Below are 17,746 nucleotides of genomic sequence, written 5' to 3' on the forward strand. Positions count from 1 at the left end.
ATTATGTATATCAGAGTTTGTATAAGAAAAAAATGGCATTAGGAATTTGTGCCAGCAAAATGTGGCAGGTTCAGTATCCAATATCCCCAGGCATACAATACTGATGCCAAAGTAAAATCTAAATTTCTTGTATTTGACAGAAAAAAATACATCTAACAGAGAAAAGGTGCTCTATGGGGAATCTGTCTTGCCGCCTCAGTGCTCTGAAATGTACAGTGTTCCTGAAAACAGTGTATCTTCAGAGTGAATTATTTATGGAAGGCACATCTGTGTTACATGGGTGCTCATTACACCAGCAGTCTGCCACTGCTGTGGTTTGCTGCCACCCATACTCAACTGTGTCCATCATCATTATGTCTGTTATTACTTTATAACTGATAACGAGTTGCAGCCAGATCTTGGAGTAATAGAGTGCTCTCATACCCCAAAACTGAAAGAGTAAAACCACCAAACTAAACCATAACAAAAAGTCTAGCACAGCAGAGTTCCAGAGAGCAAAATCCTCTTTCTATATGAAATAATACAGCTAGCTCCAGATGTAATGAAAAAAAAAACATTAAAAAATAGGAACTGTTACTTATCCAGATCTTACTCACGTACTCCTTACACGTGTGCTTATACATTTGAAGTGCGGAGGTTTTTCAGTTTCAAACATCTGGACCTTCCTTTTATTAAAGAGTGGGTACTGAAGTTAAAATAAATAAACATAAAATAAATAAACAAACGAATAAATCACTGTTGTGAACCACTATGGTGATTTCTGTGCCAGGTCTTCTCTAAACTTAGTTCAGGCTACTTTTCTGCCCACTATCAGAAAGAGGTTTAAGTGCAGTGTTGAATGGGAGTCTGATTGCTTCAGGCAATGATGCTTCTTTAATTTGTAGACAATTTGGTGCAGGATTTGAAGCAACCTGGTTTGACACTGTTTTGTCAAATCTGAGAGGTGCTAAAACATTTCCATGTTCTGTAGAACCAATTTTTTTTTTTAAGAATTAATGTTTCCAGCCCTTCAAAAAAAGACAGAACTACTTTTTTGTGTTTGCAGACTCAAACAGTAACTGAAACAGACTCTAATTTGCATATTAAGAAAGATATGACTCTGAACTCTCATAATAAATTTGAATATCAGCATTTACTTTCTTATGGATTAATTTAACAGGCAGATTAAAAATAAAATTGTGTGGCATGGACACCTGTTCCTTTGACAGGTGCTTGGATACTGGCTTTCCGGGATGCTTGCAGACTCAAGTTGTTGACTCATAGGAAAAAGATACTTTGTCTAGTTCTAGCTAGGATTTCCACTTTGTAAGAGAGATGGAGTTGAGGAAGAAGGCCTAAAAACTCTGCACGGGAAGAGGGTTTCAATCCACATAGACCACAGTTGGAGACTGTGAACAGCAAGTCCACTTTTTTCTGGTGCTTTGTTGTCAAGTTGCAGAATTTCACCAGTTGGCGACTGTCACCTTTCTGAGAATGCTCTGGTGCGTGACAGCTAATTCAGCCTGTCTGTAGTGTCACACTGGAGTGGTGGCCCTCTGAGCGATGTGGCCAATTCCTGGCTCAAATGGCCTCATCCTGAACCCTTGATTCAGATCTGGAGCTCAGCTGTGAAAGGCAATGCAGACATCACTCATGCTCTCGCATCCACCTTTTTGCCCAAGATGGGGTGCTTGTGTACAACTGGATGTTTTGCAGCTTATAAATTAAAGGAGAAGTGAAAGAAAATGGCAGTGAGAAATCTTCATCAACTGACACAAGTATCAAGTAGCTCACTGCAAGAAATTGTTATAGTGGTCAAAGTGATAAATAAAAATTTCCTGTAAGGTTCATAAGACAGCAGAATAGTTTACAAAGGGTGTCAGGAGTTAGTTATTTAAAAATAAATGGATAAATCTTGAAGGATACTTTAGAGCAAAATCTTCTGACAGGAAGAGAATACACAATATCCGTGTAGACCTTGCTAGCTTCTCTGGCTTCTTCACTTATCTGTTTAAAAAAAAAAAGTTGTCTTTCACTCTGTATGTTGAGATTTAGAATATTCATGGGATTCAAATAAATCTACACATCAAAGACATAATGAAAACACATTCTCTTCTCTAGTTTTGTCTAATTTACCTGAAAAAATGTTATGTTCACTACGTGTGACATTTCTTCTCATAAAACTTACATTTTCCTTTATAGGTGGATTTGTGTGGGTGTAATGACAATTCAGCAATCCTGAAATAAAATCGTAAAATAGCACATTTACTTCCTTCCTTTAAATAGAAACATATAGCTATAAAGCCCAGTGATAAGCCAATAGCAGCTGAACATAACATGTCATCCTGCTTTCTCTCATGCGCATCGATGTGATACCAAAATGACATCTGTTAGCGTATTTTTGTACTGAAAATCCATGAAGAAAGAGCTCTGCAGTACAGCTGCCCAGACTTCAAAAAATGTTATAATAACACTCTTAAATTTTTGTTTAGTGGAAACATATTAACAATATACACAGGAACAATTGCAGCACGATGAGAAGTGAGTGCTATGTATTTCTCCCTCTGCCAAAATTCACCTGTTTTTATACTAATTGTACAATGACCTGTTTTTTGGTTTGGACAGTCTTGCTTTCCTTATAGCAAACTGTCTGTTTTTTCATCTTTTTTTCCATTACATCGCAAAACGAACTGCTCATTTAGTATTGTATTTATTAATTATTTATTATTTATGTATTTATATTCACGTGTCTATTTGAGCTAAAAGTTGCTTATTCTGCCTATTTTGTAGGTTTCTTTGGGTCCAAAGGCTTGGAGCATCATTTAGGCTTGGTATTCGATTTTGTTGCTGTTGGGACATTAACTGCCAAAATATCAGTGAACATTAAAATATTAATTTGTACTTCTGAACCATTAATGATCACTTCTGTTGTCCACTGAGCAAATTTTCAAACCACCTTCCTTGTACTTGCTCCTGTGGTGACATCTGTGGTAGCAAACGACTTCCCCCTAACAGTTTCAGAGACCATGATTTGATGCCCTTCTTCAGACCTCTCCGTAACTCTTACTTTTGTCACAGCAGTTCCCCAAGGTAAGGGAGGAAAAGGGCTTAATGAGATCTATGATAAGATCATCGACTGCCCTGTGCTTGCCATATGCTTCTATTCTCTTTTCTTCTTTTGTTTAGATAGGAAATGATCTGAGAGCAGGTACAATCTTTGTTTGTTCAGTGATAGCACAGTGGTGTTTGTCCTGTCATGGAAACTGTTAAGGATTCGTGATAATAGTATTAATACTTCTATGGAAAGCCTCGCACTGCTGAGGTGGCAGCTTTCAGTAACCCATGGTTAAGATCCCTGCGTGGCTTTCTGCACTGTGACTATCCCTGGTAATCATGCTTGCGCACATGTTGGGAAAGAGGGCTGTTGTGTTCGACCAATTTTTTTTTTTTTTTTTTTTAAATGCCCATTGTTCAGTGATCAATACAGTGAACTATATTGATTTTTTCATATTTCTATACATGACTCAAGCCACTCACCATTGACAAGCAATCTAAAATAGGAGTCTGTCTTTTTGTGGGAAAAAAATATCATGGTCAGACTATTTTTGCCTGGTTGGAAAGAGCTGTAAACCAAAGCATGAACCGCTCATAACAGGCGTGTATAACACATAGCTCAGAAAGCCTGATAAATTCTGGTTTCCTACATTACACAGCATTCTGTTTTAGGTTGGTAGTTTGTAAGTTATGCAGCTGTGACAGAACAACATCTTGATGGAAGTCTGGGAGCCGTTCCTAGTCAGGAAACTCTTATGGTTTCTGAAATTATCTCTTGAGTTTTAAGCTATTTTTTTTCCTCTTGCTGTGAAAGACTTATGTTTGCCCTCATATCCTGCTTCCTTTGACAGGTTGAGTGGATTATTTGGATCTAAGTGTTCTGAGTAGCATGAGATGTGATAACAGCATTGCTCCTGATGTGAAATATTTTATGAGCAAACCTTGGTTTTGAGTTTATTGCTTTCATGGGGTTACAGTAGTGGACTACCATGTCCAGTGGGGGAAATACATACTACCCTGAGAGCCTAACACACATGTGTCCCCAGCATAGCCTTATTGCTAAGGGCTGCTTTGTTTGCTCTCTGTAAAAATATGTCATTCTGTAACACTGAAGAATTCGAAATAGTTGGCTTAGCATAGCAGTAGTATAATATAAAAGTAATTTTACTTTCTGTCTCCCTTTTTAAGCAAAATTAGACAAAGAAAGGCTTGATATTGTACTAACCTTAGTGTGCTTTTCTACAGTTGATTACTAGATATGGGTCTGCAGAGCAGACAGTTAAGCATTAACACCCCACTACAACCATGTGCCTCCCACTGGTACTTTATATGTACCTTTTTGAGTAGCTTTTCAAAGTGTCATGATTCTAAATTTCATATTGCCTACTGCAATATGGAGTATTCAAGCTTTTATAAATCTACTGGTTCATACCTGGTTTGAAGAGAACACCTCAGTGAAAACAAGCCACCTGTAGAATTTTAACATGAAAAATTAATTTGTTTTCTGGGTTACACAAGTACAAAGAAAGTATCTTTGCAAAAAAAAAAAAAAAGTTGTCTTAATAGGGCCTATATGTTCTTTACCCCCAGATAATTTATAAATAGGTGACAAATAAAATAGTTAAATGTGGACAGAAACCAAATATGGAAAAATTTCATCCAGAAAGAATTTTTTTCAGAAATAAAGACTTGATCCAGAATTCACAGGAGTCAGTGGAAAATTTCTTCTCAATGTTGTTGCTTTTGCATGAGACTGTAATGCCTTATTCTGGCAAACTCCTGAGCATATGCTTGACTTTATATTCCAGACTAACCCCTCTGATGCTATTATGCTGAAGGTAAGCATATGTTTAATGTGCCTCACTGGTTCAAGTGCTAAATAAAGGGAAAAGAAGATAAAACTGAGCTCTTGGTGTAATTTCAATGGTAGTTTTTGTTACTAGCAAAGTTAAACGGGAAAATGTCTTTATCGTATAAATGTAGAAGTTGTTATGGTTAGAAGAAGAGCCATGTCAACTCAAATACCACTGGGGTGTTTTTGGGAGAAAGTATTGTTCCTACCTGCTGGGTTAGTAGCATGTCTTGGTGAGTTTTATGCTCTGGCTGCTCTTTCCCAAATTTGTTGCCTTTCATTAAGTGTGGTCTTTAATGGGCAATGTGGTAATCTTCAGTCCCTTTGCCTTCCCATTTCTGTGTTCCTATAATCTGAAAACAATTTTTTAGATTATTTTACTTCTTTTTTCTTTACGGTTTAGCAGACAGCTGGAAAAAATATAGTGAAACATGTTTTTGGCAGTCATCGTGCTGTGATCATAAAAGTTAAAGCTAGGATGAAAGAGAATGTAAAGTAAAATGCATATAAAAAAAAAGTAGAAAATATGGCAAAGACTGGATAGCTAATATGTTATCAAACAATCCAAGCAGCTTTAAGTTTGTCTTTTAATGCAAAAATATAATCACTTGATAACAAAGGCTTTTCTTTCAGATTGTTTGATTAAATAAGAATGAACTACTGAATCATAAGGTGTAAGAGGGAGTACAAGGTCACTTCTTAAAGGGTTCAGTTACTTTTTCCCTTGGAGTCATGTGGTTTTGATTTTGTTTGTGAACTGTGCCAAATCTGTCTTTTCATATGATTTTGACTATCTGCAAATGCAATTTCTTTAGTTAAAATTAGAAGTGTGCTTTAGATCTAAGAAGATGTTAGCAAACAGAAACATGAAAAATATTTTCATGACCTGGGGATGACCTCCTTCGTGCCCAAGTCCCTCAATGAGGGGACACACACAACAGTAGAGCAGTGTATACAGAGTCAGAAAAAGATTTTGTGTCCACACTACCCAGTACTGTTCCCCTCTGTTGAGTTATTGTCCTTGAATGAAGAGCATATTGGATCAGACACCACATGTTCTTCCTATTTGATTGGAATCAGTATTTCCTAGACTTCCTTTTTTCTTCATTAGAGATTTTTTTCTTCTCAAAAAGCTCCAAATGCCTGTAACTTCAAAGAGAAAATATTGCTGTAGGGCTTCTGAGGAAGTCCTTTTGGCTGTATTTTGCTCTCCTGTGTGGGCTGTCTACTTAGCTACTTCATGTGGTCTCTAGCCATGAAGAATGACAGTATGTATGAGAAAAGTAATTGCAACAATCTCAGAATATTTGATAATAAATAAATGTACAAAATGCATGAAATCAGCTTTTTAAAAAGTGCCAGACTTTGTTATACTTTTTCATTATACCCCTCCAGCCTTCTACACTGCATAAAATTGAAATAAACTGCAATAAATCTCGAAGGTAGGGCACAGTTTGCCTCCCACTTTCACTGCTTCAATATTGGTCTGAATTACAAAAGTATGACAAAATATTTCAACTTCTAGTGTTTTAATGCACTTAATAAAAAATATAAATGACTACACAGGAATTGTGGTGCATACACTCAAACTGGTGCCAGATATCCCTGATACCAGTAACAAAAGCCCTTTGGACTCTTATTAGTGAAAGAATTTGCCCTTAGATAACATGTACATTTTCACTAACATGATGTTTCCTCCTGCATTGGCAGGAAAGAGCTTGTATGATGTACTGCTAGTAACATAAAAGAGAAAGAAAGTTTCAAGTGAGATGAAAGGACCACAAAAGATGTATTACTGTAGCTTTTTGTATTGCTCAGAGGGAAAAATAATTAGACTGTGCTAGGACAAGCTACTCAGTTTCTGATCATGCTGGTCAGTGCACTTTAACGTGCTTGGCATATTGGAGGCAGAGTAGGTATACTTGTAGGAAATGGCTGTTATTTGCCCTTTTGTGAGGAACGTGCCTTGTTACTTTGAACTAACCTTTCTGCTTGCAATGAGAATAAGCCCTAGGTAAGTTCATTTTATATCAAATTACACAATGCTATATTGCTCTACATAGAGCTCATTATAAAATATCTAGCTGCTCAGCCACCACTTCACTTTCTGCACTTACAGGTGCTGTTCAGGGACAGGATTGTGATTTCTGTTGTCCTTGACTGTAGATCATATGGAAAACAGGTACCCCTCTCTCCTTTCTCTTAACGCAGAACTGTACTACTCTTTGGAGGGAAAACCCAGTGGAAGCTCTGAAAAAGCTGAGAAGATACCAAGCTTTTATGTTTGTTCCCTATATGAGGAAAAAGCTGTCTGTTTTTAGGACACGACAATGTGTGTCTCTGGGCAGACCTAAAAGCCATTACAGATTTTTTGTGAAGCATTTGTTTCTATCTTACGAAGGCTGTTCTGTGTCTCACAGCTATACAGCTGTGCTGCGGCTTGCAGTGTCGGGGTCGGTATCCATACGGGAATTTTTGTCTGAAGATCCTTCATCTAAAGGCAAAATTTCTCTTGAAAGCCTTCTGGATGCACTCCCATCTTTATCCCCAAGATAAAGGATCTGTCTGATTCAGTCATCTCCATCACTATTCTTCAGTCAACAAGCTGTTATATGATTCACTTCTTCCTCTTATGCATGAAGCTTGATTTTATTACCCTCTGTGCCAGTTTAGCTTCTTCTCTTCTTCTCCTTATGCTGTCTTGCTAGGAATCATCACCTTTTTTTTTTTTTTTTTATGTTTAAGGTGATATAGGGGACATTTTCTAAAAGGTATCTATATTTCAAATTTATGTGAGTGTGAAGAGATAGACCCCCTCCAAGCATCCAGGTCTACATTTCTAGCTAAACTGGCTATAAATACATCACTAAGGTGTACAATACCAAATTAAAATAAAATTTTACATACCATTGAAAAATTCTGAAGCCCAGTGTTGCAATGTTTGGAGATGTAGTGTTGGACTACCAATCTTGAACACTCTCTTCCCACTTAACCTTTTTTTTTTTTTCCTTCTGCTTCCTACTGACCTGATTTATCCGTTGCTATCTTAAAAACAAGTACGAGCAAGATTTCCTGCTGTTTATCACATATCATTCATGCCTTAAATGCAGAAACTTGGGACAGTATTAGCTGCTAAAATCAGCCTGGAGCTGAAGTGCAGCAAAGGAACAGATCTCAATAAGCCACTTTTTAATCAAGGTTTCACACAGTTTACCAAGTTTTTAAACCTACAGTGCAGCTGCAATTTTCTGGCAAAAAAAGACCCCACTCTAACTTCTAAAATAATGGAATTCTGTTTTAAAAAATTCTTTATACCAAAATGTTGATGCTAAAATAATAGTAGGACTAAAAGAAGCTATGTGGGTATTTGTTGGTTTCTGAGGATATTGACATAAATGAGTTCATTTATGTTCTGACATGAATGGTGTCCTCTGTTAGTCATCACAAGTCCATTTTTCATATGCTTTTTTCCACAAAGGAGCAAGGTAACAGTGAAATTAACTTTCACAGTTTGCCTATGTCTTTCTTCATGTAATTGATTTTAAAAGGACACTTTATAACTCAGTAAACTCCATGGCCAATAATCACAGAAGCTAAGATCAGTAAATATTAGGGCTCATCTAAGCAAGGGGAGCTAAATGAATATGCCAGCACAAAAGCCAATCTTCTTCTGCAACACATTATCTACACGAAGGACTTCTTACAGACATACATTTATGGGGCGATTTTATCCCTCTCCATCTGTTAGCAATGACCAATGCACTCTAGCATCATCTGTCTGAGTCACAGATCTGCAGCCCACAGGTTTTTTCACACAGTGTCAGATTGTGATAAAACTGCAGTGGAATAAAATAACGTTCCAGTTATCAATAAAGAAGAAGTATCCAGTATGTGAAGTAACAAGTGCCATTGTCATGCCTAAGAAAGCCTCCTGGAAATCAAGGGAGGAAGTCTGGGGGCTTACTGCTAGTTATTCCTAGATCCTTAAGCACAGAAAATATCATTTCCCAAGGACCCAGAATTCCTTGTGATGGGAACTGTAATCCTTTTCAGTCATCAGTAGCTCTGTTCTACAGAGAGAAAATATGAAGAGTTTTGGTTGGTGGAGGTGGGTTCTGTGAGTGCATTTCCCTCGCACACGATGATGCAGCCCAAGGCCTGAGGCAGCACAGCTCCAAAAGCTGCCCGAGCTTGCTTTCCTCCTTAACCACAGCCTCACAGCAAGTACTGAGGCATGATGCTACAGAGGGGGAGCCCTGGCCTGACTTCACACCCTCAGCCCTCTTTCTGCTTTCTTTGCTTTCTGCTCTGGGCGCTGCTGGGGAAGCCACAGTGCCCATCAATTCCAGCCTGAAAATAGCCTCTGAGCACGCTCATGGCTGCATTTTGGCCACCCATTTGGCAGAGGGAAGCCACATGGCAATGTTGATCTGGGCCTGTATAACTTACTGGAAAAGAATTATTTACATCTTTTTGTTGACTTTTTGTTTGTTTGTTTCCAGTAAAAAGGGAGAGCTTACTTTTCTTTCTTCACCTTATTTGTCCAGCATCTCCGCTTGCCTGTTTGAATTTCAGAGTCTGGGATCTGGAAATAAATGGGTTATTTCTGACTTTTATTTCTTCTTTTCCTGAAGTCAGCATGAGAAAAAGCAGAGCCCCAATGTGTATCCTGCTGGTAGCAGGCATTTGAACTAGTTTTGCTTTGAAATTTCTTGTATATTTGTTACATGCAGAAGGAATAAGATAGATGAGCTCAGTCCTTTTGAAGTGCTCTGATGGCTGGCAGGTACTTCCGTAGTTGAAGTGAAAAAGTCTATTCTAGAGTTTGCTGAAGAGAGAAGGCTTGTTAAGTGAACTTAATGAGGAACCATCACAAATACATGTATAAATTATGCATCAACTATCTCTTCATCATAAGGTCTGTTTTCATGACAGATTAAAAAAATATCTTTGCTCTATGTGCCAACCAAAACTGGAGGGATACATTGAGTGTCTTTGAAATGAAAATTCACTTGGTCACGCATAGTTATAAATGGAAAAGCCCCCCCGCCTTACTGAGCGCAGTGGAAAAGATGAATTGAATCAATTGTATCTCACACCCAGCATCACAGAGGACATATAGAGAGTTACTTGTGTCATCTCTGTATGGCCAGTGTCCTTCACAAAGAATCCCAGGGGTATGTTTTGATCCGGGTTTTTTCCTAGCAGTGAGAGAAAAAACTGGGAGATGAAAAAAACTGTACCTGTCTCATACTCTGCCACAGACTGGTAAGGGCGGTTCAGGACAGTTCATTTCATATTTGGTTTCTGAGGAACCTCATCTTCAATGCTGAGCTAATGATACTTGCTGCTGTAAGGATAAAATGAATTCTGTAAATGCAAAGTCCTATTCAGTTTTCCTAGAGCATGAAAAATACAATGCAATGCAAACTAATCTGGTTAATCTGGTTGTATATATAGATGTTTATTTGTTACTTCTAAAATTCTGATGAATTTTAAATCTGCTTTGAACTTCAGAGAGCACTTTTTAACACATTTACACAAAATCAGGGTTTTGTGCATATCACGTTTCAGTGTTTCTTATCAAGTTAAGGGTTTTGATTAAATAAGTGAACTTGTTTTGCTTTACAAATGATTTGTTATGATTTAAAGAATCATCATCAATTCTGTTAGATAGCACCATCAGTTTGTGCGCAGTAACACAAAGTTATTAGGCAGAAACTGTTCTACTCTCTGGTAAAGCAAGTGGGCTTCTACCCAAAATACCAAATTCAGTGCTACACTGTGCAACACTTCAGTGTAAGCTGGGTGTTGTGGAAAAATCAGCATAGGGATATGTCAGCAAAGAGCTGTAGGTGGGGAGTGGAGGAGCCGAGCAGATGCTTTGCCCGCTTCTTGTGGGTGGCTGTGCCAAGTTCTGTAGCTGCAGGGGTGAGAGTGGGTAGTTGGAAACCTGAAGGAAGCATGGAGTCACGCAGAACCTTTTTGGTGGAAATAACTGCCTTGAGTATGAGGTAATCTGTCTGGAGAATTTAATTTCCAGCACAAAGATATACGAGATCCTATTTTGAAGCCCAACTGACAGACTTTATGCTCAGTAGAATGGTGATCACATCTCAATTTGTACATGTCAAGGCCAGCAGAAACATAGCTGTTCTTTGTGTGCTTTCACTCAGCGTTTAATGTGCTGTACAGACTTTATTGTTAACTTTAATTTTAAGTGGTAGTGTTCAAATAACTAAGAAAATTTCCTGAAAGAGTTTGAGACCAGTCTTGAATCATAGCTGTTAAAAAATGCAGGCATTTTTTTAAAGCAGGAGATTGCCAAAAGATCCTTGATTTTCGTTTCCTCTTGTTTTCTTCTCAGTGTATTTTCTAGCAGTTAGTGGTAAGAAAGTGAAAGATTGGATTTTTCAAAGGCCTCTGTGTTGCCCCATTTTGCTTTCATGTGAAACTTCCAGTGGTTTGTCTTTCAGCAAAGTTAGACTGATGCTACATCTCAGTAAATGTCGACATAAAATTATATAAGGCCTATACAATGATTTAGAAATTAATACTGCACTGCAGTTCTGTCTTTCAATGTGGTTTTCATACAAGTTGGGGAGATCAACGTTTCTATTGAGATGCTGTTGAAGCAGGTTGCAGACATTTACTTTACAGGTTGTTAGAAATCTAAATTTTCAAATTGTTTCACTTTCTGATCTCACCTCCTCATTTATTTTCTTCTTTCCCTCTCTTACTTTTTTCATATTCAAAGGAGGAACCTATTTTATAATCCTTGGTTTTCCATGTAGTTCATCTCCAGAGAATTTCTTTCTCTTTGAACTACTAAAAAAATGCGAAGCATAAGCAAGTCTTCAATCACATTTAATGAATTAATTTCTTGCCAGCAGGGGTTCTGATATTTTTCATGTCATTTATCTACAAGAAAAATTTACTGGTTGCCATATTAAAAATTACAAACAACAGTAAGTAATCAAAAACACTAAGTCTGTTATTTCAGAAATGCAGGATTTTCTGTAAGAAATACAGGAAAGCAGAAGGACTCTAGTTTTTAAAGGTATTTGAGGCTGATTTGCAAAACAGTTCATTAAACACTTAAACTTTCCAGTAGTTATTTTTTTTTCTTTCATATGGCTTGCACTTCCATGAGTGAAGTACTGTACATTTTAAAGTTAACTGCTTGACATTAGACCAGGACTAGTGGCATGACATTACCTTGACTCATAGTATATGTGATTAGTAGGTGCTAAACTTTTTGTCCCTACATTTTAGAAAATTACCATCTTTACCGTACAAATGCAGCCTGACCTGAAAATGGCAGTGGTTAGTCATCTTTAATTGGACAACATGTCTAATATTAATGATGTACATGCTGTTCCTAGGAAACTGCAGAAGACCTTAGCTGACAGTAACTGCAGAAGCGAACGGTGACATTTCACAATGTTTGTCAGGCGCCAGAAAGGCACGACATTTTAAAATACTTTTTCCTCAATCGTTTATCAGGTTGTAATGTACCATGCAGTCAATCTAAGAGGGATGTAAAAGCCTGCTAAAAGCCATAATGATGTGATGGCTGAGGTTTCACCAGAGATACTGAGATATTTATAAACTTGATTACTTCATTTAATTTCTTATGACTTGCCCTGAAAGATGTTAGTATACACCCATTCATTTGTTGTCACAAACCTCTGTATCTGGGCTGAAATTACATTTTAGCATTGATAAATGTCATGTTCACATTGTTACACAAGACATACTTTTTCTATTGTGAATGAGAGATTAAAGTTTGAAAAGATATTGTCAGAAAATGAATAAAATGAAATAAGAATTTTTAATATTCAAGCAATGGAAATACTCCTTTGTGTTTGTCATATCTTGGACCATTAGAATCTATTAAAACAATTTTGCCTTTTTTGGGAGGGATCAAATAAATGAGAAAAAAAATAGATGCTTCTCCCTTAAAACTACCTCCAGTTCTCTGCAGTGGAACAGGAGTGCATCTACTGGTTTGGAGAAACTGTTTAAAAGTTCATCATCAAATTGAGATTTACTGAGTCTTTTCATCAAAAAAATAATTCTGTGAGGCAATTACAATAACAGAATCCTATGAAGGGCGATTAAGGTCTGCATTAAATAGCTCGTGAAAGATTAACGGGAAGAGCAGCTCTTCTCTAGCTAAGTAGTGTGCTAGCAACAGGTGACCAAGGGTTGTTTTCCAGAGAAGGCTGAAGCATTTAGAGATGGTGTGGCAGGAGATATTCAATGAGTAGGCCAGAGAACCCATAAGGCAAGGAGTTCCAGCTTAAGGATGGGTTACCAGGCATCCTCAGTGTTTGAGGTGTCTGTGCCAGCCCACGGGGAGGAGGAGAAGGAGCTGGTTCCTTTGGGAGCTGCAGCAGGCCTGGGATGCTGGCTGCATCACAGAGTCATTCACTAAAACTCAGGCACCTGGGTTTGCTTAACCCTTCTCAGCCAACAGAGCAATGGCCTCAGTCTGCCCTCCAGCTTGGACTTCATTGTCTTACAGTAAAAGATGATTAGGAAATGATCTAGGTAAATGTGACTCCAAAAAAAGGTTTCCAGAAGGTACACCCTGAGCTGCAGTTTTTACTCTAACACCAAAGGCAAAAATTCAAATGCAAATTAAGGTCTTCATTAACTGCAAAGTCATATCAGCAGATAGTATCCTATGGACACTCCCTCAGCTTTTTGGGGACTGTGATGATAACTAATGACTTTAGCAGCATTGTCCCTTTTCCAGAATGGACTCCCTGACTTTGGCCATGGTAGGCATGGACAACTAATGACTGAACTACTAATTGCCACACAGCCAGCTTGTAGCATTAATTTGTTTCCCCTGAAATGAACAGTAAAAATCAAGTTTGTTTCCCTTGGAGCAGCTGCAAAGTTTAGATGGGAGAAGGACCCATTTTTTCCATTGTTCTTTTAGGTGTAAATTACACTGTTGAAATGATGAAGAGTTCTCCTAAAATTGTGGGATACGGTGTGAAATTCAATATCTTCTGATACTGAGCAGAAACCCAGTATTTCTTTGGTTGCTGTGCCTAGGGTTAAGAAAATGAGCAGCGCTGGGGAACTGGCAGAGAACAGTTCCCACCTGTGTGGACTGTGCAGCCTTGTTCTCCACACCCAGAGGATTGATAGGAGACAGATTCCTTTGCTTCAGAGAAAGACGTAAGGAAATGCCTTGGGGAGCTAAAATATGGACACAAATTTTGAAGCAGGGCTGTTATTCAGCTCTCTATCTTCCCCTTTTCGTTCTTTTGCATTAACTTTAAGATTAGTTTTTTAATTGCTTGGTTTGTTAGCGAAACTTGGAGTTCTGCTGATACTTCACTGCCAATGGGATTCTTTGAATACTGTTTTCACACTTTCTGTTACAAGTAATGTTATTTTTTCTTTATCAGTCTAAAACCAGTCATTGTTTCCTTTCATTGAAAATCACTGTCTCTTGTTTTGTGGTGTAGGGAAGTGCTGCTTTCCAGACCAATTCCTTCATGCCACAATGGCCAGTATATTTGACTGTCCCTTATTATGCTTCATAAGGAAAATAGGGCTGATTTCTTCGATCACTTTTCATAGGAAAGACTTTCCATATTTCCATTGACTCTCTTTACCTCTTCCTGAACTCCTTTTAGCTTTTAATGCTCATTTGAGATGGGTCATTACCACTGAAGATATGCTGTAGATGAGGCTGTACTCTTGGTTCCCTATAGACCCTGTACCTGTTTCATGAACCTTTCTAAACACTGTTAATGATACTTTGGGGAGGGGGGCAAGCAATAACTGTATAGGAAACATATGTTTCTATTTCTTCATTTGAGCCAGGCCTGTAAAATTCAATTGGGAAAGGCAGGGGATTAATGCACAGGGCTGGAAATCAGGATAAATTATTTCTCCTTCAGGGTTCCTTAGTGATCTTGTAGGGAAAACCACAAATGCAGAATGCAACTGTCTTCATATTTACTGCAATAACAACTTCACCTGCTAGCTTGTGAAGCAATTTTCCCATAAGTAGTGTGCCAGTATACATATACATGAGTATTCTGAGACTATGTCATGTGCAGTGCTGTGTATTTTATCAAATAGTATCCATCTGTTTTAATGGGATAAGGTTGATGGATAGAGTTGATTGCATGGTCTTGATGATTAGACCTTTTGCATTTCTTGGTATTAACAGATAAGAAAAAACAATAAATAGGAGCTCAATGCCTAAAGAGGAAATGGAGGGGTTTGGTCACGGTAATGGCATTGTGCGTATATCAGATAAAATGAAGCTATTTCACTGAAACTAGAAAACTTTTTAACCTATCTGACAAAAAAATTCAGGGATGATACATATGTACAGAAATATCTTAGCTGGAAGGAAAGAAGTCACAGTATTAACAGCCCTGTGTCTACTAGCATTTATCACTGGATTAAGGTTAACAAGCACAGGCTGAAGAGTCGTAAGTAGATATGGCTGTGTGCTTGATTAGCAGTTATTTAGGTCTTGTTTGTGTAACACTTCCTGGCTTGATTTTGCCCCTGTGATAGTGCTGAAGGCTATTGCAAAGTGTGTTGAAAGACTAGTCAGAGCATATAATCAGCAGAATGTTTGATTAAAAGTGTTAGAGCAAAAGAACTGCATTTAAAAAGAAAAAGGATAAGGAAAAAGCATTTCAACCCAAAAACCAGCATATTCTTCCTTTCAGTTCCAGAAAAATCCTTTAAATGTCATTCAGGTATTTACATTATACTAAAACTTCTCTGGAATCAGGGCTCAAAATGTAGTCTTTCAAAAAGTATAGCCTTCACAGCTCTACAAGACCTATCTCGTATGTTTTTAATGCCTAGGGTCATGAGAATGTGGCTAATGAGCAATTGGGAATATTGGACTGCTTATTTATATATTGAATATACATATTAATGTATATGGAATACATATTAAATAAATATTATACATTGACTATTAGACGTGAATGTACAATATATATAAAAGCAACATTAAATACATGTCTAGTCATTCCATATATGTATACATTAATATACGTAGAATGTTTATATATATATTTAATACTGGACTGTTTATTGGAATGTTAAAGGGTAAAGATTCATTTTATGAGTTAGGTTATTGCATTTGTTTCATAAAGTCTGAGCTGAATACCCAAAGCAACTACTGAATAAGATTTTTCAGATCATTAGGATCAACAGCTGTTCACTGGCAATGCTTTGGTAAAAGAATTGCGGTTTAATGGACGTGTAGTGTGATAAGCTTAACCTAATCTTAGAATATTAAAGATAAGAAGCTCTGTTAGTGTCAGTTTATATATTTAAAAACTTCCTAATCAAGACACTCTTTTGTAGTATTCAGGCATCAATTGCATTAGATCTCAACAGTAGTAATGTTAATGGCCGTACTTAGCATTTATTTTGGCATACTGTGTAGTCTATATTGTCCTCTGGTGTTCTTTCTCTGCCTCTGGCAAACAGCTGAATAAAAACTATTCTTTGTTTAGCAAGAGTTTAAGAAAAAAAATGAAATCTACTTTTCTGAAGGAGGCTTGTACCTTCCTGGGGATATTGTGACCAGTTGATACCCATATCTCAGGTGTGCTGTATGCTGTAGTCCATGGGTGATTTTAATGTGTTGTTCTAAGACATGTTCTTCTTTTTTCTTCCAGGAGAACCGGAGTTTAAATATGTTGGGAATATGCATGGGAATGAAGCTGTCGGAAGGGAGTTGCTTATCTTCTTGGCTCAGTACTTGTGTAATGAATACCAGAAAGGAAATGAAACTATTATCAACTTGATCCATAGCACACGTATCCATATCATGCCGTCTTTGAACCCGGATGGCTTTGAGAAGGCAGCGTCCCAGGTTTGTAATGCTGCGTATATAAGAATAATTACCAATGTCTATGTCAACCTTAGGATCTTAATGATGCTTGGAGTAGCAGTTTTACAGGTACATGAACTCTTGGTAGTGATTGTTGACTGGAACAGCATAACTGAAGTATTTCCTAATAGTACAGTAGGCTTGTTCTGTTTAACAAGGAGGATTTCATGCTTGGGTTTTCAACAAATAGCCATCTCTCTTGTAAGTGAGTTTACTGTATTTTAAAATATAATGATGTTTATGTTTCATGCAGTCTTTCAGCTGAGTTCACTGACTGAACTGCTTCCTAAACAAGTAACTTCTAGTAATACATGATGTTTCAAAAGTGGTAGAAGAGGGAAAGTTGACGTTTCCTTTAAGAATATTCTTATGTTAAATGCACTTACATGAATTAGTCACATTCATCAGAGCTTGGTCCCAAAACAAGCAAATTTTGTGAGCCATCGTTTTAATATGAATAACTTTGATTCTAAATTTCAGGCATGAGGTACTTTAATTAAGCTATTAGTCAAGAAAATTTAGCATGTATTTTAGGATGGCAACTCAGTCAAGAAACACGTAATGTGTTAACACATAATTAGCAAATAGAGGCCAAACAGGACCCTGTTGTATACAACTTCTGGTGTGTATTATATGCTAAAAAAAAAAGAAGAATTTTCTTATCTTACAAGTATTTAATTTTACAGTGTATTTAATTTTTTAAATTACTATGGAAATGTCGAATCTTTTTTTTGTGACTATTTGTTTGTGATTAAATAAGTTAAATCTTACTAAGATCTCTATTAAACTGATTCTCATGAAGTCTTTTAAAAAAAAAATCCAACCTGCAGAACTCTTTTAAACCATATTCAGTCATATGTCTCCCTCTCGTGGCAGTGAAGCAGAAGCTGTCCTCACATTGGTGCAGTGTTTTACTTCTTGAAATCTCTCTTTGTAGAGATTCTGTAATAATATTATTT

At 37.3% G+C, this 17,746-nt stretch overlaps 1 protein-coding gene across 1 annotated transcript in view; it reads left to right on the forward strand.

The window, feature by feature from the left end:
- CPE (carboxypeptidase E) overlaps positions 1-17,746 on the forward strand; it is a 57,565-nt gene that overhangs the window by 24,001 nt on the left and 15,818 nt on the right. The window contains exon 2 of the mRNA XM_074147617.1: positions 16,573-16,769. Within this exon, the coding sequence (XP_074003718.1) occupies positions 16,573-16,769 (197 nt within the window). The remainder of the gene's footprint in view (positions 1-16,572; positions 16,770-17,746) is intronic.

This window comes from Numenius arquata, chromosome 5 (genome assembly GCF_964106895.1).
Source record: "Numenius arquata chromosome 5, bNumArq3.hap1.1, whole genome shotgun sequence".
In the NCBI taxonomy this organism is placed as follows: Eukaryota; Metazoa; Chordata; class Aves; order Charadriiformes; family Scolopacidae; genus Numenius; species Numenius arquata.